The sequence below is a fragment of the Gorilla gorilla genome, chromosome 5 (genome assembly GCF_029281585.2).
Source record: "Gorilla gorilla gorilla isolate KB3781 chromosome 5, NHGRI_mGorGor1-v2.1_pri, whole genome shotgun sequence".
In the NCBI taxonomy this organism is placed as follows: domain Eukaryota; kingdom Metazoa; phylum Chordata; class Mammalia; order Primates; family Hominidae; genus Gorilla; species Gorilla gorilla.
Genome location: NC_073229.2, coordinates 24,257,431 through 24,284,765, shown reverse-complemented (window position 1 = coordinate 24,284,765; position 27,335 = coordinate 24,257,431). Strand labels below are relative to the sequence as shown.

Genomic DNA, 27,335 nt, shown 5'->3' with positions numbered 1-27,335 from the left:
CTGGGAAATTAATACAGCACACAATCCAATGTTCTTGTTCTTCCTTAGGCCATTCATTCAACAAATATTTTAAACCAAGTGCTGGGGATTTGTTCAGAGATTCAGAGGTGAACAGATCCTGTTTCTGCTCTCAGGTGGCTCACGTCCTAGTTAGGGACACAAACACATCAGCAAGCAATGATAGCAGAGTGTGGTTGGTGTCTTGCCATGGGCAAGGCAAGGCCAGGGTGCTTCAGGGGCTTCAAAGAGGGGCCCTTAAATTAGCTTGGGCATCAGAGAAGCACAGCTGCTTTGAGGGAGTGATATCCCAAAATGATGGAGTAGTCGTTTTATTTGGAAAAGAACACGCCTGTTATGGTGCAAGGGCGTTAATGACTTTTTGTTGTTATAATTGAACAAGGACAGTTCCAAGTATATATTAAAAATGACAGGAATAAGCAACATTAGAAGGGAAGCCAATGTGTTTGTTTCACTTAGCAGTTCTGCCTCCAGAATTGCTTTTAGCTGAGATGTTTCCTGATTAAGGTTGGGGGATGGTTGGTAGTGACAAGTCGAGGTTGAGTAGGGTGGGGTCCTGATGAGATCAGGGAACATCTATCCACAGGAAAGACTGATGTCTTCTCAAGGCAGAATAATTAGCCCTCTTTCATCAACATGTGCCACATGGCAAGAAAAGATTCCAAAGCCCTTGCTGCTGGGTAAAGTTGTGTAGCTTGTGGACTGCACAAGGACCCCTGACCAAGGGGAGAATGGGGACTGAAATCCAGCATATGCTCCCTTGCCCAGGCTGCGTGTCTTGGGATACCTCTTTGTTTTGCACAAACATACCATCTGCTTGCTCAGTCATCTGCCACTGACTCAGGTTCCACCCAGAAAGGGCACCTTTTTCTAATTCATAGAAGGTGCCATCTGTGCAAGAGGTAATTCCAAGCATGGTCTTTGGGTCTGGCTGCATGAGGCAGCATTTGTTTCTTTTGAAACAAAGGCCATTCTACCAGTTGGAAGTCTGCCAACGAGTCCCTGTTACACAATTAGAGCCTGGTTCTCTGGCAACCCTCATGTGTACTCCCACGGCATTAGCTAAATTACCACCACCCAGTTAACTTGCTAGCCTGCACTCTTACTCTGTGGCTTTCAGCTTATGCACCTGAAGTCAAGACCATATGTGGTTTTTATGGAGCCAGAAAGTTAGGGATGCAATAAAGCTCTAAGTAACTGGCTAATAAATGTTAGTTATATGTTTTGTCTGGGTTGCTAGGACAATCCTCTACAAATTTTACTTTGTCATATATTTAAACACTGAATACTCTGTAAATTACTTTGAGCTTCAAGCTTCTCCTTTAGGCCCCCCTCCCCGCCAATTTGCTTTGGGAATGAGGTCAATGGATGTACTGTGGGGGTTCGGGGGTGTGCTCCAGTCCAGAATATGAACAGACAACAGGTTCTTACACTTATTGTCTGGAGGATCGCGAGCAATGCAGCCTGTCTGTCTGAGAGCAGAGGGGAAAACAACAGTATAGGAATAGTGCAGGTGTTACAATAGTGCACGTGGCCTTCCAGACGGCAGTGGGGGGAACAGAAGGAGCTGGGGTGGGGTGCTTGGTAAGGAAATGGGATCCCCATTCTGGGGTGGCTGCAAGGGAGGGAAAACCTGTTCACCAGGGAAATAGGAATTTCTTCTGTGTCAACAGTCTGTGGGTTCATATGAAGACATTTCAGCAATAATAACATAATTAAAAATCACTGACTTACAACCCTACTTGCATGTTACAGAATCTTCAGTTTCTCCTCACTCCCTACCCTGCTTATTTCTGGAAGCCTCATGTCAGCTCAAGAACAGTTCTTTCCTGTTTCACCCTTTAGCTCCCTCTTCCTGGGGCTGCTGTCCAAGCCGCTTCAGGTACATGAAGACAGAGTCTCTCTGCTCTGGTGTGCACCGGGGTGGCAAGGGGCCTGGGTCTATGCCTTGCTGGCCTTCCGTCCTCTGTGTTCTGGGTCCCCTCAGGTTCATGGAACAAGCTATGCTGTGCCCTACCCTCCTGCCCTTACGCCACCTTGCCACTGGGACCCCATGAAATGCTGCAGGTGCCCTGGTATTTCTCCAAATCCCTTACAAAGTTAGCTCCTAGCTGTTGCTTCTCTCTGCAGGAGGCTCTGCCACAAAACCAAGGGGCTAGGGAGAGAGCTGGGACCCCAGGCCATTCTTCCCACTCTGCCTCCGCCCCCAGGAGCTTGTCCACAACATGTAGGCACCAGGACCTCCAGTGCCCCAGCCAACCTTCAAGGGCCAGCATGCTCCTTCCTTCTACCGTGAAGCCAAGCCACGTGTCCTCCCCGCCTCAAAGCCCCCACAGTGCTTTGTTCTTGTCTTGTGCTGCTTACCATGGTTTCTCCATCACAAGAGATTTTTGGTACTCTTCTTCTTCCCTTTTCCTAAAAGATAAGCTGAGTTTGAATTGGGATTATACTATATATTATTTATTTTTTATATTTGATGTATTGTGCTTAATACAATGCTCAGCAAACCGTAGGTGCTGAATAAAGATTTATGAAGGCAAAGAAGAAAACAGTGAAAAAGCCAGACTATGCTTATGGCACATTCACACAGGTGGGTTTGACAGTGAGTGACCAAAAGCTTTTGTGGAAGAGCATGAACAAATCATGAAACTGACTAGTATTCATGATCCCTTTTTGTTCTGTGCTGTCTTCACTGAGTTAATCTAACTGTCATTAGCCTACTTTTGTTTTTAGCTCGTTTGCTGCTTGAGTTAACACATTCTGCAAGCCTGCAACTAAAACCATGAAGTGTTTCTTTATTATATGGTGTCTTTCCAAACAGCCAAGCCACATTAGGTAGAAAGAGCCTGGATTTGGAGTGAGACAGAATTGAATCCTGGCTCACTGATGGAGCTCACAAGCCTGGGGAACCTTAGGCCAGTTCCTCAATTTCTCTAAACCCAGACTTCCTCTTCTATCGCGTGGACCATTGTGTTACGCACCCACAGGCTGTTCTGGAGATTAAGTATTGAGATGCAGGCCGAGCACAATGCTGGCGCAGAGATCCTGCACAAATCACTGTTAGCTTTTACACAATTATTATTATCATGGTTGTTGTTCTGCCTTCTCAGATGTTATCTTTCTGCACTCGCATATATTAATCTTTGTAGTTTATGTGGAAACCTTATTGCATCCCCTTGATTATGTCAATGATGTTCTCTGGCTCTTTCTTGAATTTTCTTCTACCACTTCTGAGTGAAGAAAAGGAAAGAAAGCTACAATGATATGATAAAAGCTTCGGTGGCAGGGATATTTTCTGTCTTTCCACCCTTGGGTGGGTTTCAGGGAAATCCAGAAAAATACCAGCTGGCAGAAGGTATCATTGTTTTTGGCTAAAGGAACATTGATACATACCCTTTTCCACAGAAGTGAGGAGACCAAACCACTGGAGGAAAGAAGGTGGTTTTGTGTCACATGTGAAAAGAAAGCTGGGCTCAAGGGGAGAAGAATATTTCAGGCCAGAGCATTTGAACGCAGCTGAAGGCTTCTTTTCCAAACTAAGTAACTGAAGACATTTACAAACTAGACGAAAATAACTCTTTTATAAGCCCTATAGGACCCCTGCTTGCCTGATAAAATGATTGGAAAATTAGGTAGACTAACTTGTTCTGCTGATTGAGAAAACTGTTGAGATAATAAACTCCCCCATTCTAACGAGTCTGGGTTATAATCAGGATGTGGCCCTTTCTGTTCTCTCGCTAAGGAGTCTGGGTTGTAATTAGGATGTGGCCCTTTCTGTTCTCGTGCTAGCTATTTTGGGTTATCTTTCCTGAAGGCAGACGTAATTGTTACATTTGCAGATGTCACATTTAGTTATGCAGGCATTGGGTGTGTGTCTTTGTGTTCAGGAAACAAGTTTAATTAAAAAAATACACATATTTTCTCTTTTTTTTTTTTTGAGACGGAGTCTTGCTCTGTCACCCAGGCTGGAGTGCAATGGCGTGATCTTCGCTCACTGCAACCTCTGCCTCCCGGGTTCAAGTGATTCTCCTGCCTCAGCCCCCTGAGTCGCTGGGATTACAGGCATGTGCCACCACGCCAGGCTGATTTTCGTATTTTTAGTAGAAACGGGGTTTTACCATGTTGGCCAGGCTGGTCTCGAACTCCTGACCTCAAGTGATCTGCCCACCTCAGCCTCCCAAAGTGCTGGGATTACAGGAGTGAACCACCACACCTGGCCCACATTTTCTTTCATAGGCCCTTTTGGCCTGGTTATATTGTTTTTGTTTGGGGGCCAGAAAGGTGTATCCAAATGTTTTCCTTCAATTCTTTTCAGAGTTCATGGCCCAGCGAACATGCCCCCATGCCAGGTCTAATAAAACTAGCTACACTTAGAAGAAATCAAGATGCCAAGGGACCATCTCAGGACCCAGAAGGGAATGTGGGCTTATGGGTGAGGGCTGGGCTTCTAGGATTGTTTGCTCTGATGATACAGGAGGATGGGAGAGGTGAATTAGGAAAGGAGGCTTTAGCACCGCAAGTGAACACCCACCTTAACATAATAATGACTTATTTTTATTGAGTGACGTGCCAGGCCCTATTCTCAGCATTTTGCATGCATTTTCTCATTAATTCTCACACTGTCTCTACAAGATAGGTACTATTATTATAGTCTGCACCTACAGATGAGGAAACTGGGGCTTAGACAATAAAAGTCACTTGCCCAGTGAACAGCTAGGAGAGAATTAGAACTTAAAACTGGCCTAATTCGAGACATGATCTGGACATGTCCTTTGGCCTAGTTTGAAACATGCCCTTCCTCTCCCTTTACCCCTTGGCAACTTCCCCAGTTTCCACTTAAGGATATGTGTGGTTCCAGTGGGAATAACTCTGATCCCAGTCTAGGGGTGGGGCATGTGACATAGGCTAAGCCAATCAGGGTAGGGTCAAAGTGATTGGTCAGGATGTTACTGAGCAAGCAATGGGCTCACTGCCTAATGTGCATTGTGGCCAATACCACTGCACTGGCTTTTAAGAAAAGAAAAGGTTTACTGCAAGTCTACCGGCAAGGAGACAGGAGGAAACACTCCAACCTGTCTCTGCAAGTTGGAGTTTAGGACAGGTTTTATAAGCATGGGGTCATGAGGCATGATCTGATTGGATTTTGCAATGAGGTGATGCTGGGAGGCATAATCTGATTGGATCTTGCAATGAGGTGATGCTGGGAGGCATGATCTGATTGGATCTTGCAATGAGGTGATGCTGGGAGGCATGATCTGATTGGATCTTGCAATGAGGTGATGCTGGGAGGCATGATCTGATTGGATCCCGTCATGGGGTGATGCTGGAAACTGATATGATTGGATCCTGGATCCTGACATGCCGTGTTCACTTCTTAATTAAGTTCCCACTCCTCAGTCTTACACTGAGGTCCCCCTGTGGTCGCATACTTGGTTCATCTGGGCATGCTCGGGTTACCTAACCTTCAACCTGGGGTCCACGGCAACCGAAAAACAACTCACAACTTTATCACATAAGAGTTGAACCAGATTGGTCTGCTGTGCTTACAAGGAGAGGTCATGTGACCCAAGCCATTCTAATCAGAATGAGTAACAGGGTTTTGGGATAAAGGTCTCTTTTGCCTTCTGTACTGTGGACAGTGTGGATGTGAGGTCTCCAGCTACTGAAATGATTTGCTATTGTGGGACAGACTGTCTGAGGGTAAAGGCAATATTCCAGGAGACCCGAGGTGGAAGAACTGTGGAGAAATGGAGGTGAAGAGCCGATGATGAATGAACCTCAGCAGCAAACCCTGGCTGACACCTAAACCACCCTGGGACTCAGCAGTCATGGGAGACAACCTAGTCCCCTATGCATAAGCCAGATTCAATTGAGTTCTCTGTTCCTCATAGCCAAAACGTTCTAAGAGATGCGATCACACTGTCCTGAGGGGCTTTTCAGCATTCTGCCTAGACTCTAGCCTGACAAAGCTTCCCTTGGGCACTGGAATGTTCCTCAAAAATATTTTTTAAAACGTTCTATACGTAACGATGGAAATTGCCCTCAAAATATAAAGAAGGGCTGGTGGGCACTCCAATGTCTGAAGCTGGCTGATTTTCATAATAATTCCTTAATTGTGGCGGCACTGGATCATCCTGAACCAAGCTGTTTTTTTTTTTTCTTCAGAAGAGTTTATTGAGGACACATTTTTGGAGTTGTTGATAGTGATTTTTGAAACAGTAGCAATTCTCTTTACAGGAGAAGTCAATTTAGTTTGATAGATTGTCTGGGTACTTTGACCCCGCCCCAGCCAGTAACCACACAATGGCTAGCCTGAGAGGGCTCGGCTTGGGGTCACCCACCTCCCCTGACACCCCTGCTTCCTGGGCTGGCCCTTTCAAAGTCATCTTAGTTACTACATCCTGCCAGAGTGTTAAATAATGACAGACTCTAGCGTTTCTCCTAGCAGGGCTGTTCGTATTCCAAGAGGAGACTCCTGAACATTGAAATATGTTTTCAACTTGCTGGAATAAAACTAATGGTGAAATTTAAGGCCCATGACAGGACACTAAGAAAAGACATATTCTGGGACAAAGAAACATTTTTCTTTCCCTCGAATCATGTCCTTAGTGAAACGGCTGTGTACTTGTATATTCAGCTATGACTAGGATAGTCTCCATATATGGAAATTCCAGTTTAACACAAACCTATAGCATCTGAAACTTTCTCTCTCCCTCCCTCTCTCTCTCACGCACACTCACCCACACAGTCAATTTAAAGAAGAGGGCAAAGGGATTGGGAAGGGACTGGCTGAGTTCCACCTGTGTCTTTGGAAGGCTGTGACAGCTGTCTTGTACTGTAAGAACATGTGCGTACACAGAGTCTAGCCAGGGACTTTACTACTCGTGGTGATGGTTACTGAAAAGGGAGAGAGGTGAATGTCTCAAGCTAGAGGGAATGGCCAGGGGCAGGAATCGTTTGCTATTCTGGTGCGTAACACTGTCACCCCCATGTACGTTCAGAGGTTTGCTCCTGAGCCTAGTATGACCACGCATGTCTTTTCCCTTGAGCATTATGGGCCTAGGCAAGGACGCTGCTGCAATTTTGCCTGCTCATAACCCAGAAAACCTCAGATGCTGGTTTTAAAGTTTGCCGGTCATTTTTGACCTGCTATTCTAGGTGGTTTAATGATGTATAAACAGTGATTAATAGCAACTACTGTTTTTTAAACTATGGAATTTTTTTCTCTTTTAATCTCTAATATAGTGGCATTTTTATGAATGATAGTGTCAACTCACCCACCTTACTCCAGCCCCTTAGCAGGAGCAAGAGGGCCAGCAGGGACACTGGAAGGACAGGGGCGTCCGATGGTGAAGGGGCTATGCAGCCCACCATGCGATCGGTGCATCCCAGGAGAGAAGACGGGGCCGCAGAAATGGCTCTGGAAGTAGCATGGGCAACATGCTCATTTATGGAGAGCGTCGTAGAAGACAACTTAAGAACACAGCGCCTGATACACATTAAGTGTTCAGGAGTTATTCCTTGCATTCATTAATGAATGCAGTAATGAACGCCAGCATCTGCTGAGGTCAAGTGTAATCATGCTTTGAGGGATGAAGGTGAAATGAATGTTTGGATAAGCGAGAGTATGATGTCCCTATTCGTGAGGTTGCATCAGCTTCTCGGCCCTCATGGTCCAAGGGTGGGGGCCTGCCCAGGAGAAGCAATGGCACATTTTCCCAGTGCTCTAATTTTAGCCAGGCTGTCACCCTCCTGAATTTCTTGGAACTGCTTACGCTGCACCAGCATCCGGCACTGTATCTGGAGGAAATGACTTTTTAACTACAGCATTGTAGGAAGATTCTTTGAACAAACCACAATGAACAACGGTGGCCAGCTTTCTTTATTCTTGGTAACTGTGAGGAAGCACTCCTAAAAAGTTGAAAAGCAGGTGAGTCTGGTGGGAGGCGACCAATTAGAGAAAAAGGATGGACCCTCAAGACTGCTTAAGGACTGCCAGGAGGCTCCTTAGAAACAGATACATTTGGGGACTTCATTACATCTGTGGAGTCTGGGGATGTCTGGTCCTGGGACTAAAATTAGCAGCTGCACTCTTTGGGGGCGCTTCTTTGTAGAGCCTCTCTCTGTCATCGGCTGCTTCTCCTCCCACAGTAGGTTCAGTCAGAGGAGCTTGGAGGTCCCACGAGATGCAGCTGGCTGTGATTTTTGCTACAGGCCACGGTCAGGAGCACGTGATAGTAGCATTGACGCAGGCCACGGTGGACCGTTTTTCAGTGTACAGTTCCAGCAAAACCTGGTATTCTCCCTGCAAGGGGCACAGGTCAAGTATTAGACGTGTGACCCACAGTACAATTAACCATTTAACAAATATTTACAGAGAACCTTTTATGTGCTGGGTGCTGTTCTGGACATTGCGGATAACGTAGAACAAGACAAGCCAACCCCTGCCCTGTGGAGCTGACAGCATCTCTGGGAGAGACAGACCACCCTTATGATATGTGACTATGTATGGTGTGTCAGGTGCTCATGTCATGGAGAAAACTCATGCAGGAAGGGAGTGGATGGAAGCACTGGATGGGTCAAGGCAAGTGCTGGTCTGCAATTTTGAGCAGGGTGGTGAAAGGAGGCCCTGCTGAGACGACATTTAGGCAAAGACCTGAAGCAGATGCAAGAAGGTACAGTGCTGCTATGGGCTGGGGCCCCCACCTTAGAGGGGCAGAAGGAGGCCAGTGGGGCTGCAGGGAGGGGGTGGGGGGTGAGGTAAGGGCAACACAGGAGGCCAGACTCTTAGGGCCTCAAAGGCCATGGCGGGGACATCAGCTTCCACTCTGAAAGGGACTGTGGTCAAGAGAGGGTGGCCTGCCCTGGCGCCTGTGTCGGTAAGATCCCTCTGGCTGCCTCACTGAAAAGCCCAGATGGGAGGCGATTGCAGGAATCCAGGTGACAGATGAAGATGACTTGGAGTAGAGGTGGAGGTGGGGGAAGGCTTTGGGTGCCAGAGAGATTTTGAAAGAACAGCCAATAGGATCCGCTGAGGAAACGCAAGTGGGTGGGAGAGAAAGAGATGGGTTAAAGGTGACTCCAAGGCTCCTGGCCTGAGCAACTGGAAGGAGAAAGGTTTGTATGCTCAGACAGAGAAGACCCCGGGGAGCACAGTTCACCAGCACAAAACCAAAATGCACCATCACCGAAAGAATGGCTGCCTTTGGGGATCCTTGCTGGCAGCAACACTGTGAGGAGGTCTCCCTTCCTTTGCAGTCAGCTTGGCAGAAGCCACCTGGCAGCCAGGTCCTATGAGGACTGTAGAAGAGCCATTCTGGTTTTGTTTGCTGCCAGCACCCCAGTCCTGCACCCCAGCAGCCACAGAGCAGTGATGTGTTTGTAGACACGAATCTGGAGAGGAAAATGCTCTGGGGTGGTGGGAGGGTCGCAAGCGGAGCAGAGGGACTGTGGCAGAGGAGGCCAGGAGACTGCTGGCACATCTTTGAACTGCCTGTCACCCAAAGGAGGAAAGAGTTTAATCTGTATAAAGCAAGAGGGAAGGAGTAGGTGAGACCACCGGAGAGAAGCTGCATGAAAGGTGGCTTTTGTTAGAAGGGAGCAACTTTCTAGCAATGAGCAGAGCTTCCAAAGAGAGTGGAGTCCGCAACACTGAAATTGTATTCAAGAGAACCAGGCTGTGCTCTGGATGGTGCCTTGGGTGTGATTCCATGATTCTAGACGCTCCCATGAGTCACACTCCTCAAATATTGAGCAGCTGTAATTTTAGAAACAGTGTTAGGAATATAACCAAAGCAGTCCAAATGTTAGAGAATTAATTATGAGTAAAGACCGGCTCAAATTTATATCTCGTTGTGTTTCATCCTTCTCTTCCTCCTCATGTACTTTTCTTTAAAATCTCTATGTGCATTTAGACACACACCTACAAATGTATTGAACACCACATGAATTTTTCATTACTACATTATGAACCTAAGAGGAGCTGTTGTATTTGAAGGAAGGGGTTCTAGATTATGAATTACAGATATCACAGACTGTGGTATAAGAGATAAGAATATTTAGGCAAGCGTGCCAGGCTGGAGGCAGGTGGAGGTGTGTGCTGGGAGGCCAGGAGGCCAGGGTAGGGAAGGACTGAGTGCAGCGTTTCTGCTGTTGAGGAGGGCACAGAGTTTGTAAGTTAGGAATTTGTAGGTGCACCTTTGGCAATACATGGGTCAGGCTGTGCCTACGAGTTGTTGTCCACATGCTTCGGGAGCCCAAAGGATCCCCTAAATTCTCATTCAGAAAGCAGGAGGCATAGACAGAGGACAGCAGATAGGGCTTCAATCCGGGCCAAGGGGTTGGACGAGTTCAGAGGGAAATAATACCAAGACCCTGGAGAATGATCGCTGAGTGGGAGCGTTTTTGGCCACATGGGAACTGCCATTAGCCCAGAGCCCATCTCTGGAGGATTTAGCTGGAGGAGGGGATATGGGGTACGTCTTTTACAACCAAAAGTCTTTGAACTGTGTCTGTTCCATATTAAGAAAGCAAAGCCTCCGTGCATTGCGGGCCGGCCACGGCTGACCTGCAGCCGGTGAAGGGAGCCCATTTTGGGATTAAGGCCTCCAGCTCTCTCTGCTGTACATGCGATGCCCTCACACTGGGCAATATTTGCTTGAGTACCATCAGCGGTTGAAGAACTTACGTTCTGCACTTCCTTCATGCACTGTAGATGATTAAAGCTTTTTACTTATCTGGTCAACCTTTTTTCTTTTTTTTTTGAGATGGAGTCTTCCTCTGTTGCACAGGCTGGAGTGCAGTGGTGTGATCTCGGCTCACTGCAACCTCCACCTCCTGGGTTCAAGCGATTCTCATGCCTCAGCCTCCCGAGTGGCTGCAATTACAGGCGTGCACCACCATGACTGGTTAATTTTTGTATTTTTAGTAGAGACGGGGTTTCACCATGTTAGCCAGGCTGGTCTTGAACTTCCAACCTCAAGTGATCTGTCTGCCTCGGTCTCCGAAAGTGCTGGGGTTACAGGCATGAGGCACTGTGCCTGGCCTCTCAACTTACTTTCAAAGGCGTTTTCTGACTTTAAGAAGTTCTTTTCCCCTCTATCTTATAACAGTTGCTGAGTAACTGGTTTAAAAAGAAGCCAACAATGCAAAAGTGAAAGTCAATTGTTAGTAAATTTTAAGTCAGCCTCTAGTTGGGAGGAGGGTCAGAAGAACAATGGGGAAAGAAAAACAATTCAAATAGCAAAGATTTAAAGAAAAATGGAACTCTCTGGGAGAGTTTAGGCCCCTCATACTAGAAGTGAAGACAGGTGTAGTTTTTCTTTCTTGCAAAACTTTTGTATTTTACTGACAGGCCTGAGGAGGAAACTAGAGATTTCCAGAGGGAGAGGGCTGGAGACTTCCCAGCTGCAAGAGCAATGATAGTGGAAATCTGAGATGGTAGCAAGATGACACTCTGACATAGGAACGCAGAGGCTGGGAAAGAAAGGAAACAAACCCAGAGGTGAAACTAAGTTAGAGATTCTTTATGGAGAAAGAGACCTTTTTCTTCAGCCAAATACAGGTTTTGGAGAACTGAAAGGATGAGGTTGTAAATGAAACTATTTAAAGTGATTACATTTTTGTAATTGCACCCCCATGCTTATTGCAGCACTATTCACTACAGCAAAGACATGGAATCAACCTAAGTGTCTATGTATGGATGAATGGATAAAGAAGATGTGGTATATATACACAATGGAATACTATATGGCCATAAAAAAGAATAAAATCTTGTCATTTGTGGCAACATGGATGGAACTGGGGGTCATCATCTTAAGTGAAATAAGCCAGGCACAAATACAAATATTGTTTATTCTCAATTATCTGTGGGAGCTAAAAAACATGATCACATGGAGATAGAGAGTGGAAAGATAGATACCAGAGTGGGGAGGGAGAGGACAAGAGGGAGAGTATAAAGAGAAGTGGGTTGAAGGGTACAAATACACAGTTAATAGGAGACATAAATTCAGTGTTTGATAGCAGAGTAGGGTGACTATAGTTAACAAAAATGTATTCAGTGATGGACATCCTAAATACCCTGACTTGATCACTACATATTACATACACATAACCAAATCTCACATGTACTGAATACATCAGCATGCATTTTAAAAAATCACATTTTTGTGATCCTTTTCATATTGTTCCATAAGATTCTCTGAGGGGCCTGTAATCCCAGCACTTTGGGAGGCCGAGGCGGGTGGATCACGAGGTCAGGAGTTCGAGACCAACCTGGCCAATATGGTGAAACCCTGTTTCCACTAAAAATCCAAAAATTAGCTGGGCGTGGTGGCGTGTGCCTGTAGTCCCAGCTACTTGGGAGGCTGAGGCAGAAGAATAGCTTGAACCCGGGAGGCAGAGGTTGCAGTGAGCTGAGATCACGCCCCTGCACTCCAGCCTGGGAGGCAGAACAAGACTCTGTCTCAAAAAAAAAAAAAATTATCTGAGGGGTAGCGTATTGAACATTTATTGCTTATAGCAGAGTGATGTAAATTGAGTCATTTAATAATGTCACATTATCTTGAACAGAAAGGAATTAGTGGAAAATTCTACTCTTAGCTGTGAGCTTTGCCAGCAAATGCTAAGGATGTGGGCATTTTATTAACTTAGTGGCAGCTTATGAGTAACAATGAAAGGACAGTAACTGGAGGACCTTCACGCCTTCATGGCTTGTGCATCTTCCTTTCTCTGAACTGCCAACCTCCTGAGCTCGGTCCCAGCACATGCATGGTGCCGCCCACACAGCCCAGCAGCACTGCCATATGGAACCCCACAAATGTCGTAATCCTGCTGGACAAGACGCTGGCATCCCTCTCAGTGGGAGGTTTGTACTCGGAGGATTCCCTAAGGTTCACTGACATGTAAAATATTAAATGCCAAAATGACAAAGCCAGTGTGTCAAGAAATTTCAAGTGCCCACTCTGAAGCAGCAGTTTTATTAAGAAAGGGTTTTTGCAGGGATGGCCTATGGATAAGTTTTAAACTGTTTAATTCTTTCCTTCTCATCTTTCTTGGTTTCTCCTCCTTTCCCTCCTCCTTCTAGCCTTCTTCTTCTTCAAGAAACAAACTATTTAATACAAGAAGTAAGTAATATCTTACCTGAGGAATAGTAAATTCGGGATTATTGACAGGCCCAGCATAGTAAATCTGCTCTGAAAAAATATATAAAGCATAGATGATGTTATTCAATCATTTAAAAAAATGATTCATTCATATGATTTGTGGTTACACAGATGTGTGACAATTGTTGGCACCAAAATAAGAGCAGCTATTGCTAGAAATGTTTTCATTTCCTGATCTACACCTACCATTCATTGACTTATTCATTCATGCCACAAATATTGGTCGGGCACCTTCCATGTGGCAGGCCCTGGGGATCCTGGGATGAAAAAAAAGAAGTCTCTGTCCACACATTGCTTACATTCTGTTAAGGTCTGGCTATGTCCCCACTCAAATCTCATCTTGAATTGTAGTTTCCATAATTCCTGCATGTCATGGGAGGGACCCAGTGGGAGGTAACTGAATCATGGGGGTGGATTTTACCTGTGATGTTCTCGTGATAGTGAATAAGTCTCATGAGATCTGATGGTTTCATAAAGGGCAGTTCCCCTGCACACGCCCTCTTGCCTGCCACCGTATAAGATGTGCCTTTGCTCCTCCTTTGTCTTCCACTATGATTGTGAGGCCTCCCCAGCCCTCTGGAACTGTGAGTCTGTTAAACCTCTTTTTCTTTATAAATTACCCAGTCTTGGGTGTTTCTTCATAGTGGTATGAAAATAACTAATGCATATTCTACTGAGGAGAATGATGATTCAGAAATAACTAAACAGGACGATACCTAGATTGTAACAAGTGCTGGAAAGATACACCAAGTAATATGAGAGAGGCAGGAGGGTGTGGTGGGGAAGGGGCCAGGCTGGATCCAGGTTGCTCAGGGTTAAGTCCCAAGATTAGTTGACTGTGGACAGTTGTTATCTCTTTGGGCTCAGTTTCCTTGTTTTTTTTTTTTTTTTTCCAAGATGGGTAAGATAATGACAATAACAGTAACTACTTCCTAGGGTTGTGGGGAATTAAAAGAGGTAATCAATAAACAGCACTAATAACAATGCCTGGGAAGCACTCCATGAATACTTGCTGATGCCAGGAACTGGGAGGCACCATGTTCCACAGGGTGGCAGGTCATGGAGGCATCTGTAAGGAGGTAGCATTTGAGCCAAGTCCTGAAGGAGCAGAATGGGCCAAGCATTTAAATAGCTGGGGTAAGATCATCTCAGAATAACAAAATAAGGACAGAGGCCTTGATGTGGAGAAGAGTTTAGGAAATTGGGAGGATAGAGGGAGATGAGTCTGCTGAAGCACAGTGAACAAGAGGAACTGTGTTGAGAAGAGCTTGGAAAGATTGAGGGGTGACAGATATTTCAGGACCTGCAGGAAATGGTAGGGAGTTCAGATTTCATTCCAGAGGCAGTGGAAATGTGTTAAAAGTCATGTCAAAATAGCTAATTTATGTTTTGCAGACACATTCTGCTGTGTAGAGGATGCAGAGGAGAGGCCAAGTGTGAAGGCTCTTCTGTGGCCAAGGTAAATGATGGATTGGTGAAGGGTGGTGGTGGTGGAGGTAGAGAACACGAATGAGATCACAGCTGTGTTGGGTGATAGCACCCACTGATGAGTGGGTATAGAGAGTGGGGGCCAGGAAGGTTTTGGTTTGAGCATCTGGATAGATGGGGGTGCCATTTATTGAGATTAGGGAAGCCTGGTGAGGAAGTGTGTGTGTGTGTGTGTGTGTGTGTGTGTGTGTGTGTGTATGTGCGTGTGTGTATGTGATGATTGAAGAGCTCTATTTCTGGGAGATGGTTAATAAGAATCCTTGGAAGCAGTTGGCTACACAAGTCTGGAATTTTAGGGAAAAGGTAAGAATGGAGCTATGAATATCAGAGTTATTAACATGTAGTGATTAAGCCATGGGACAGGATGAGATGCCTCCCTCACCCAAAGGAGATAGAATTAATCAACAGAGGAGGGGACAGGACCTCCTGAGGCCCTCCAACATTCAGAGGTTGGGTTGAGGAGAAGCCAACCAAGGAGACTAAGAAGAGATGGTCAGTGGAGTGGATGGTAGTCAGAGACTGAGGGATCAAGGAAGCCAGGAGTTGAATGTTTTTCAAACAGGAGGGTATTGCCAGCCATGCTGAATGCTGCTGCTGAGATTTTGAGTAAGATGAGAACAGAACTGTGCAGTGGATTTGGCAACATGGAGGTCATTTGGTGACCTTGACAAGAACACTGGAGAGATGAGTACAGATGCCTGAATGGGGTGGACTGAAGAGAGATAAGGAGGTGAGGAAGTAAGAGTTTTGTTATAAGAGGGAGCAAAAGAAAAAAAAAAGATAACTGAAGGAGAGTGTGGTATTAAGAATGGCTTGTTTCTTTGTTCAAGATGGGAGATACTGTACCATATTTGTTGTTCCAAGGGAATAATCTTGTAGAAAGAGAGATTGAAGATGCAGAAGAGGGAATAACTGAAGACGTGAAGGGTTTAAGAAGGTGGAAAGGAAGGCTATTAACACTCCCTCCTGCATTTGAGAGAAGCATGAATATTACTCCCACAATTGTAGGAGAGAAAACAGAGCAGAATGAGTTCAGGTGTAGATACGTTTGTAGATGGGCCAGTAAACCAATAGTGGGGCTCCTGACTGATTACTTTCATTTTTGCAGTGAAGGTCACAGACAGGTAGGGGGCACTAGATGGCGAGTGCCTGTGTTGTGGTGAGTAGCAAAAGGAGGAATACAATATTCATGGACAGTGGGGAAGAAATCTACTTGAGAAATACAGTAAGATTTCTAGGCAGGGTTGAGTGCTTTTTTTGAGGTTTGTGGCCATAAATTTAAAGATACTCCAGTTAGCCCAGATGTATATTTTCTTAGAGACATCCAGCATCTCTGATGCTACTGAAGGTCAATGGTTGGGTTGGAGTTTCACTGGACAAGAATGAAAAGAAGAGAAAGTCAAGGCTGTTGGGTTAGATGCAAGGAAAAGATGATAATAATAGACTATAGAATCTATGGCGAGTAAGGAAGAAAGTGAAGGCAGGAGGAAATTGTTGATTGTAACAGTGGGGAGGTGAGTTGAATGGAGTTTCTATTATTGTAGTCAAGGTGCTAGAATTGGTGAGCTGGCAGGATATGAGGAAGCCACATGGCAGAGGGCTTGACATTTAGATTTCAGAAAGGGTGCATTTTTACAGGCTGCAAGATACCCAGGGTTGACATAAGAGATGGTGGTTGAGGTGTAAAGATGGAAATGGTTGTTGGAAGTAAGGGGGTGAAAGAAGTGAGACATCATGGTGCTTGGTGGGCCATCCACATCAGTATTGAAGTCAGCAAGAAGGATGATGCCTTGCCCAGCCCCTCAGTGATTACTGCCTCCCCTGTGATCCCCCAGCACTGCAAACTTTGTGTATTCGAAGCATCGTGGCTAAGAGCACATGTCCAGGGGTCAGACTATCTGGGCTTGAATCTGAGCTCTTTTTTCTATTAATTGGGCAAGTTACTTAACCTGTGTGAGCAGTACATGTAGGCACTGTAACTAATATGTGGTTACATATAGATGATTCAGAGGGACAGCCTGCCCAGGGTTCATTTGTCATGCTGGTGCTTTGCCCAGCCTGAGGATGCATGCCTTGCATTGCAATCTATGCTAATGGTGCCCCTAACAGATATGCACTGCAGTGGTTCAGCTACTGGAACATGATTTCGTTTTTGGAAGTTATCTTTTTCCCAGTAGATACTCTCTGACCCAAGCCAAGACAATCAGAGCAGAGAGACAAAGAGACCCCTTCCCAATCTGTTCTGGCAAGAGAAGCAGAACTCATCAGTCTCTAGAGCTGCCCAGTTTCTGCCTGGTGTTCCAGCTTTCTTGCCAATTCTGTGACTCCTAAATGTCCTTTCAAGAAATTCCATTTGCTTTTGTTGGCTGGATTGGGTGTCTTCTGCATGCAACTCAGGATGTGGCTGCTACGGGTGTGAACAAGCCAAGAGCACTCCTGCTGGCTATCAGGGTTTGGACACAGTGTGGCTCAGGAGCAGAATCCAAGAACAATGACTGGTGTGCCATCCCTGTCTGATCTGGCTGGGTTCCCTTGGGCATGTTTATACCTGCTTTATGCAGGTATATTCTACAAATTGTGCAGGTATATTCTACAAATTCTACAAATTGCTGTAGGGTGGCACAGCCTCCTTCCTTCCTTCCTTGACCTAGGAAGGAGACAGACTTGGGTTTGAGACCCAGCTCTCCGACTCACTAGCTAAGTGATGTTGGGCAATTTGCTCAGCCATCCTGCAACTCAGCTTTTGTGCTTGCAAATAGAAATAGCAATGCCTCCCCATAGGGCATTGAGAGGACTGGAGAACTTGTGCGTAAAGCCGCTGAGCAGAATGTGGTCCCCAGGAAGGGTAGAAATGGCAATTAGTTATTAACTATATTATTATTTACCCAGGTGTGAAAAACAGTAACAGAATGGACATTCAGTTGGTGGATGCTGAAATATGCAATGAGACTAGGTTTTGGAGCTTCTTGCTTGAGCCAGTGTATGTAACTTCTAAGTTCTGTCTGTGCCTTTTTTTTAAACTTTTGTTTTAAAAAATGGATGAGTATGACTCTTTGAAGAACAACACTCTAACGATACCCAACATTTTGTTATGCTTATTTAATGCTCCCGGGGTTTGCTCATTTGTGTTCTTCACCATTAAGAGGTCCTTCACTGGGCTGAGAGGTTTTCATTAAATTGGTCTCTTACAGTTTACAGTTTCAGTTGGAGCTTTTTTGGGGGCTCATGAAGTTCTTGAGGTAACTGCAAGTAACTCATGAAATTGTCTTTTTTTTTAACCTGATAAAACAACACCTAAAATTAAATTTTCACTCCATCCTTTCTCAGATCGTCTCCAATTCTGAGATTCCTTTAATTAACATTCTCACACTCCAGGACTATAAAAAGAGCCCCAGTATATTTGCACCCATTTCTTCCGTTCCTTTCATGTGCAATCTTTATCAGTTTTTAATGTGCAGTGGATTAAAGAAATTCACCTCCCTGGTTCTGAACACTTGAAGTCATTTCTGAATATCAGCTTTTTTTTTTGACCCAGATCTTTGGGTGATTGTCATTGAGTGTCTTTTTGAAAAGAAAATTGGTTTTTAAATTGTGGAAATAAAAGGTCCCAAGAGTTTTGGGTGACATCAACTTGATACGAGGGCCTGTGTCTTCCTTTTTTTTTTTTTTGAAACAGGGTCTGGCTCTGTCACCCAGTTTGTGCAATCTCGGTTCATTGCAACCTCCATCTTCCAGGTTGAGGTGATCCTCCCACCTTCCCACCTCAGCCTCCTGAGTAGCTGAGACTACAAGTGCGTGCCACCATACACGCCTAGTTTTTTCTAGAGATGGAGTTTCACCATGTTGTCCAGGCTGGTCTCCAACTCCTGAGCTCAAGTGATTCACCCACCTTGGCCTCCCAAAGTGCTAGGATTACAGGCCTGAACTACTGCACCCAGCTGGTCCTGTGTCTTGGTCTGCCTCTTTTTGTTCTCAATAAACAGTGCAGATGCAGCCTGCTGCCTGCATGAACTCTTTTAGGCAACCCTCTCCCCATTTCCTAGCCCTTGCTAGGATCTTGCTGGAATTCCTGCCAATTTCCCAAATTTATTATAAAATGTACATTAATGCTTAAGCATTTTTAGGGTGCTTAACAGTATAAAAATACTCAAGAGTTATAATTATGATGACTAGGCCAATTGGCATATCCGGAACAAATATTTTTGTTTAAAAAATCATTCATTCATTTACCTAGCATTTTGAGTCCCTTTCCCACCTGCTGGGCCCAGTAGGGCAGGGTAGAGGGGAGGCAGTGTTCTTTTTTGCCCCAGTTATATTGAGAAATGATTGACAAAAAAAATTGTATATATTTAAGTTGTATAACATGGTTAGCATATCCTCACATAGTCACCTTTCGTGTGTGTGTGTTTGTGTGCATGTGTGTGCCTGCATGTGTGTGTTTGTGTGCATGCATGCATTTGTGTGTGAATGTATGTGCGTTTTGTGTGTATGCATGCTTATGTGTGTGCGTGTGTGTTTGTGTGTAGTGAGAACACTGGAGAGCTACTCCGTTAGCAATGCACAATACACTGTGATCAACAGTACTCACTGTGCCGTACGTTAGGTCTCCAGAACTTACTCATCCTCTAACTGCAAGTTGGCGCCCTTTGACCACCATCTCTTCTTTTCCCATGCTCCTTGGACCCTGCCAACCAGTCATCTACTCTTACTATGAGTTTGACTTTTATTTTTGGATTCCACATGTAAGTGAGATCATGCGATGTTTGTCTGCCTTATTTCATTTAGCATAATGTCCTCCAGGTTTGTCCACGTTGTTGCAAATGGCAGAATTTCTTTCTTTTTTAAGGCTGAATCATATTCCGTTGTGTGTATAGACCAAATTGTCTTTATCCGTTCATCTGTCGCTGTTGTTTTTACATCTTGGCTACTGTGACTAATTCTGTGAGAAATTCCCACTGTCGGTGGGAATGTAAATTAGTACAGACACTGTGGAAAACAGTGTGGAGATTCCTCAAAAAATTAAAAATAGAACTTCCATATGATTCAGCAATCCCACTTCTAGGTATATATATATCCAAAGGAGATGAAATCAGTATCTGGAAGGCATACCTGCATGCAGGGAGGCAGTGTCAACCTGGGAGGATGCAGCCCTCACTCTCCCCTCCAGGTGAGGCCAAGAGCAAAGTGGGAGGAAGCTCAGAGTCTGTGATGACATCTGGTGCATGGAGGACCAAGGTGAGGGGCCAGAGGACAAAGAGGAAGGTGGGAAGGATGTTCCAGACCAACCAAGAGCATCGTCTCCGGAGGAGGAGGAGGGAGGGAGTGCATGGCTTTATTCTAATGAGCTCTGGATACAGTCTTTATTCCTCTCCTTACCTCTGGGTATTTCCCGAGAGAACCAGATCTGGAAGATGGGGAAGGCCCAGGCACTGCTTCTCATCCCATCCCCTCTGATCTGAAGCTTTGCTTTCTTCAGTTTCTGACCCTCGAGGATGTAGTCCTTACTGTTCCCTTAAGACTTGGAGCTGGTAAGTTAGGGCTCTCATTTAAGGTAATAACAAACTTGCCTTGGAGTAGGGACTGATAAGAGTGTCCACTGCCTTCAGGGCGAATGTCACTATCGCTAGATCCCAGTGGGCCTTAAAGGCTGGAGGTTTCTTCAGGTTTCCATGGATTCCAGGCAGTGTGGGTAAGTAAGCTCCAGGCTAAGCCAGGCCTAATTGTAACTTTTAAGTATTATTTTTCAGTGTGTCCTAATTTGGCATCTCCTCAAGCTCCCGGGCCATTCAACTCTTATCCTCTGAGCCTCTGAGTCCTTTGTATCTCCCCTGGAGGGGTCCTCCCGGGACTCTCAGTGCTGCAGGCTTGTCTGCTTCATTTCAGAGGGGGTTCTTCCAGTTCTCCCCATGCAGTTGCACAGAATGTGCCTGGCTCAGGGTTAAGTGGGATCAGAAATCCAGCTGTGCCCTACTGGGTCAGGGCCTGTAGCCAAGGACTGGGCTGAATACCAGCAGCATATGCTTTTAGTGGTCTGGGCCATATCCTCTCAGCCCCGGTGGAATCCCGGCTGCTGGAGTGGGCATCAGCAGGGCCTCTGACGTTACTCCATGTCAAGGGGCTGCCCCTCTGCATGCTTTCCTGCTTCAGAGAAGCCCATGAAGGGCAACTGGGAAGTGCAGGGATGTGAACTCCTGAAGCCTCCTGACCCTGAGAAGGACAATTCTGAGGCACACGCTGCGGTTCCCCAGGGGTTGCTGAGGGATGGAGCCCTAGCTCCCTGTGCTGGTAATCAGCTCCCTGATGCATCTCTTACTGGCTTTCCCCATCACCCTTGCTTCCTGGCACCCCAGCCCAGTGTACAACCCACCCCCAAGTCCTTGAACCTGGCTTTACTTGGGGGTACCCCAAACTAGAAACACTTCCTGGCAGAAGGTGCCCCTTTTTCTAACGTATACCAAGACCATGGATGAGCTAGTGGTGGTCCTAGCCACCTGGCTGCTGATACATTTGCACCTGTTTCTTGTGATGGAACCACCTAGTTCAGAAATGGTACCCGAATGCCCTGGAACCTGTTCCTTGACTTTTATGCCAAAGACCAGGAAGGAGAATTTTCATGCCCTGGATTATCTCTTTGAATTCTCTGAATCTCACACTCTGGGAGAAGACAGGAGCTGAGTGACAGGGACAAGAGGTGAAGATCACAGCTGTGCTCCAAGGGGAGGAACAGGGTATGCGAGGAAGCCTGTGAGTTTTAGAAAAGAGGGACTGGAGGAAGCAGCAGGGGGGCACGGTGAACTCTGTCTTTGTTTTCTTTATTCAGTTGGATGGAGAGTTACTGTCCCTGAATAGCGCACTAGTGTCCAATAGTGCACAAGTGGAATAACCTATAATAAATCAAGTTAACTCTAATAAAGTGGATTTGAAAACTTTGGGACTCTTTGGCAAGTCAAATGGCCGTTTGTTGGAGGATTATTTCTGTTGCTCCACAATTAGAACTTGCTCAACTTTATTTCTAAATGTTTCTTGGGGATGTCCAGCATTTGGTCTCACCCCATTGGCTGTGTGAAGGGTCAGCGTGTTCTGGGAATAGTTGCTGAGGTGTTTTTGGAATCACAAGTGTACTTTAGAACTCATAACTGTATAATGTGAGTTTGGATGACTTTTTCTATACATGAGTTATCTTAGTTTTGCTTCCAGCTAACTCTACTTTGATATCTCTCCCTGTCCATTTGACGAGGCATGTGAGATTTTATTTTACGGCCTTTCACTACCTAGAGAAATTTAATGTTATTTACAACTTGAAAACATTCACTGTGTACTTGTAATGAATCATTTATAAAATTAGAATTTTTCCTGGGTTTCTTCACTCATGGTCCTCTCCTTAGGCCTCTGCAGTGATTCAGAGATGTACTCATCTCTACCCTCCTTTTCTTTTTCTTTTTTTTTTTGTTTTGTTTTGTTTTTAGAGAGAAATCTCACTCTGTTGCCCAGGGCTGCAGTGCAATGGTGAGATCATAGCTCACCACAGCCTTAAATTCCTGGGCTCAAGTGATCCTCCTGCCTCAGCCTCCCAAGTAGCTGGGACTACACCACCATGCCCAGCTAATTTTTAAAACTTTTTTAGAGATGGGGGTCTTCCTATGTTGCCCAGTCTGGTCTCAAACTCCCAGCTTCAAGAAATCCTCCCTGCCGCAGCCTCTGTAGCTGCTGGGATGAGAGGCATAGCCACTGCACCCGGCTATCCCTGCCCCCTCCTGCCTTTTTTTTTTTATTTTTATTTTTTTCCAGAGATGGGGTTTCTCTATGTTGCCCAGGCTGGTCTGGAATTCTTGAGCTCAAGCAATCCGTGCCCCTCGGCCTCCCAAAGTGCTGGGATTACAGGTGTGAGCCACTGCACCCGGCCTCTCCCTATCCTTTTTATTCCTAATAGAAGCTGGTTTTCTCTCCATGACAAACATGATGAAGGACTCCTTGCCATCTTACCATCTTTTTTTGCCAAGAATGGGCACAGCACATGGGCTGTCATTGACTCCTAGCCAAATCATTTCTCCTCTGGTTAGAGGGCATGCAGGTGGTGGTTTTATGGGGGAAAAGTGACAATAATGGCCCAATAAGGGAAGCCCTTGGGAGCAATGATACAATCTCCTAACAGAAAGACTCATCTCTTGCCTCAGATTTGTGAGCAAGCGCATTATCTGTGAAGTTCTCAGAGTTGTTGGACTTCTGTGAAAGCATTTTAATTGAAAACCTATGGAGTTTGAGGTTTTCCCATATTATACACAGTTTTGGGCCTTTTCACATGGCACACAGAGTTCAGCAAGGCATGCTGGTTTTCCACTTGGGGGTTGTGCAGGCTAGTAATGGCCCCCCCAAAAGTGGTCCAAATCATAATCCCCAGAAACTGTGAATATGTTACCTTATATGGCAACAGGAACTCTGCAGACGTGACTGAATTAAGGATTTTGAGATGGGGAGATTACCCTATGTGGCCCAGGGGTGTCCAATGTAATCACAGAGGTCCTTATAAGAGGGAGGTAGGAGATCAGAAGGAGAAGGCCAGGTGGAGATGGAAGCAGAGAGTAGAGTGATGCCACTACGGGCCGAGGAACGCAGCAGCCTCTAGAAACTGAAAAAGGCGAGAAAGCCGGCTCTCCCTGGGCCTCCAGAAGAAACACAATTCTATGATACTTTGATGCTAGCTTTCTGATATCCAGACTGTAAGAGAATCAATTGATGGTGTTGTCAATGGCTACGTTTATGGTGATTTGTTACAGCAGCTATAGAAAGCTAATACAGCGGCCTTGGATTAAGAAAGGAGGGACCAGGTGATGAGCCTGAGAAGGGACAAGGCTGGTGCCTTGTTTGTATTTGTGCTCTCCACAAAGGGCCCTTCAGAACCATGACACAGATGTAACCTAGGATTTGAGCAGAAGAGAAAGTGCTTGGGTTTAGGGCTGGGCCAGAGAGTAGAATTTCTAACATAAACTCACAAACGAGCTCAGGATGGACTGTTAAAAATACTTTAGAGCTGAGAATGATGATTTCCAATTTCATCCATGTCCCTACAAAGGACATGAACTCATCATTTTTTATGGCTGCATAGTATTCCATGGTGTATATGTGCCACATTTTCTTAATCCAGTCTATCATTGTTGGACATTTGGGTTGGTTCCAAGTCTTCGCTATTGTGAATAAAGCCGCAATAAACATACGTGTGCATGTGTCTTTATAGCAGCATGATTTATAGTCCTTTGGGTATATACCCAGTAATGGGATGGCTGGGCGCATGTTCTCACTCATAGGTGGGAATTGAACAATGAGAACACATGGACACAGGAAGGGGAACATCACACTCTGGGGACGGTTGTGGGGTGGGGGGAGGGGGGAGGCATAGCATTAGGAGATATACCTAATGCTAAATGACGAGTTAATGGGTGCAGCACACCTGCATGGCACACGTATACATATGTAACTAGCCTGCACATTGTGCACATGTACCCTAAAACTTAAAGTATAATAATAATAAAAAAAATAGAGCAGTATAGATACTACTAGGTCAGATCTGTACAATAGAACATTCCACAAAAATGGGAATGTTCTGTGTCTACACCATCAAATACAGTAGTCACCAGGCATGTGTGGCTATTAGGAGCTTGAAATATGGCTGGTAGGACTAGTGCACTGAATTTTTAATTTAACTTAAATGTAAATTCTTCAAATAGCCACATGTGACTTGTGGCTGTCATATTGGACAGTGCAATTCTAGATCAGCACTGGCTAAGAGAAATATAATGTGAACCATATATGCGACATAAAATTTTCTAGTAACTATACAAAAAAAGGAAGAGGAAATAAGTGAAATTAATTTAGTAATATATTTTGTTTAACCCACTTATTAAAAATATTACCATTTCAGCATGGAACCAATATAAAGAGTCTTAATGAGATATTTACATTATTTTTTTCATACTTTGTACCAAGTCTTCAAAATCTGGTGTGTATTCTGTACATTTCACTTTGGACTGGCCGTGCTCCTAGTACTTAATGGCTGCAGGGGCCAGTAGCTACTGTCCGGATGGTGCCGACTATTTAGTCGTTGCTGAGGAAACGGGGCCTAGCAGGGAAAATGACTTTTTCAGTGGCATTCTGTCTGCAAGCCCTGTTTGTCTGCTGTCCAGTTTCCCCCTCTGAGAGATACATAACTTCCAGCAGCAAAGCAAAAAGAATTTAAGTTTTTTTGTTCCACCTACCAACCAATTCCTAAATTTTGTGGACAAATACTTTATACGACATTCAAAATACGACTTATAAATTGGTGGGCTGATTAGATTCCTAGAAATGGAAATGAAGTAGATGATGATGGAAGCAGAGAAGAAATTGACTTGATCCTCAGAAACCTGGGCAACCCTGGGAAAGAGTAATGCGACTGGAAAGCTAAACAAACAGACATCACAGAGGGCTGCGTTTCTCACACTGGGGGGCTCCGGGCTCACACACATCAGGGCTCTCGGGATGTTTAGTTTCTTAAAATGCAAATACCAGCAGCTCTGGGATCCAATTGGGTGATGTGGGGGAGTCGTGAGTTGGCCTTCTTAATTAGCTTCCTAAACGATTATTACATCAAAGTATGTCACTGAGCTGGATTTATGAAATTCCATAACGGTCAAGGATTTGTAAATAAGTTTGTCTTAGAAAATTAAAAGTGTTTCTGGTCCTAGGTCATCCTTAGTCATAGTATGCTGGGCTCAAGGAACATAAAGAATTGACTGATGTCAAAGTACAGTTGCAGCATGGTTGGCTCATTTACAAACATGCTTGCATTTGAGGATGGGGAGAAAGCACCCAGGGCTCTAGAATTCCTTAAAAAACTGTATGTGGCCAGGTGCGGTGGCTCACTCCTGTAATCCCAGCACTTTGGGAGGCCAAGGCGGGCTGATCACAAGGTCAGGAGATCGAGACCATCCTGGCTAACAAGGTGAAACCCTGTCTCTACTAAAAATACAAAAATTAGCCGAGCGTGATGGCGGGCGCCTCTAGTCCCAGCTCCTCGGGAGGCTAAGGCAGGAAAATGGCATGAACCTGGGAGGCGGAGCTTGCAGTGAGCGGAGATCACATCACACTGCACTCCAGCCTGGGTGACAGAGTGAGACTCCGTCTCATGAAAAAAAAAAAACAAACAAACCAATATGCTTCCTTTCATTCCATTTAGCAAGAAAAAGTGCTCTTTTGCTTAGTCATTGCTTGTACCCTCTAGAGGGTGGCCACTGCTTTTAGTTCTGTTTTTTGTTTTTTTTTGTTGTTGTTGTTGCAGTTTGAGGGTAGGAGTTCTGCTAATGCAATAAGTAAACCATTGTTTTTGGTGATTCTGCATGAATTTGCTGCAGCAGCAGCTGCCTGGTATTTACAAGCAGGAAATCTACCATTGAAGTCTGGAGACAAGGAATAATACATGAAAAGAAGAAAGGAATGAAGGGGAGATGATGGTGCTTCAAATTTCCAATTCCATGAGAGATGCCAATGACACTCTCTCCCCACAGGGACAAGAGGGCCAGGGAAACTTCGCCTTGTTCAACCATCAGAAAATATGCAGGCTTAGATCAAAGGCATCTTCCTGCTACCTGTAAGGAAAAGGTCTTAAACTTCTAAGCCTCAATGACTCCACTGCCTCTTCATGGGCCTCGTTAAAATGCAGACTTCCGATCTGAGACGGATGATGACTTGAGGGGCTCAGAGCCCTTGCTTGAGAAACCTGTCATCAGCTGCACAAAGTTGCTGCCATGGATCACTTATTGAATGCTTGCTGTGTGCAGAACGCCATTCTATGGGCTATATGTGTATTATCCCATTTTATCCTTATGACTATCCCATGAGGTCACTTGTATTTTCTATATTGTACAGATGACAAAACTGAGGCTCAGAGAGATTAAGTTACTTGTCTGAGGTCACATAAATGGTAAGTGGCAGTAAAGATTCAGCTCTATGTAGGTCTGGCTTCAAATCTTGTGCATAACCACCAGGCTAGAGGTTCTCAAAGTGTGGTCCCTGGGCCAGCATCATCAGCCTCACTGGGGGACTTGTAAGAAATGCAAATTCTCAGACTCCCCACCTGATGTTCGAAACTGGAAACCCTGGGGCTAGGTCCAGCAACTGTGGTTGAACCTGGGCTCCGGGTGATGCTGATGCCTGCTCAAGGTTGAGAACCACTGGACTGGGCTAAGGTCTCTGCTCTCCAGTGGCAGCACTGCAGTCTGATGAGTCAGGGGACAGGAAATGCTTCCATAATAATATTGGTTTTGGTAACATGCTGCCTGCAGCTACAAAATGACAGTGGGGATAATAATGGCAGGCAAAATAGTGCAATTTTCCAGGTCACAGAAAGCTAGCACTCCCTCCATGGCTCTATAGATCCATCCACGAGAAGAGGAGCCAAGGCACATGAGTTCCCATCTCAGCCAGTTTGTCACTGGGGATACTGGCAGCAGTTGAAGGGCAGGACCAGAAGCTAGGATTGGGGGAGGTTGGGAATGAAGTGCGGGGATGGAAAGCCTGCAGCTTTTCAAGGAGCAGGAAGTCTAAAATGGCCCAGAAATCAAAGGTGAGCAAACAAGTATAACATAGGTGATACCCTAGAAAACATGTACAGTAGACAACAGTCCCCCTTATCTG

At 45.3% G+C, this 27,335-nt stretch overlaps 1 protein-coding gene across 1 annotated transcript in view; it reads right to left on the bottom strand.

Annotated features, from left to right (window-relative positions):
- Positions 1-7,882: 7,882 nt before the first annotated feature.
- LY86 (lymphocyte antigen 86) overlaps positions 7,883-27,335 on the bottom strand; it is a 66,536-nt gene continuing 47,083 nt past the window's right edge. Inside the window, exons 4-5 of the mRNA XM_004043236.4 lie at positions 13,159-13,211; positions 7,883-8,323 (exon numbers count right to left, since the gene is read on the bottom strand). Coding sequence (XP_004043284.1) covers positions 8,240-8,323; positions 13,159-13,211 — 137 coding nt within the window. The 3' untranslated portion in view covers positions 7,883-8,239. The remainder of the gene's footprint in view (positions 8,324-13,158; positions 13,212-27,335) is intronic.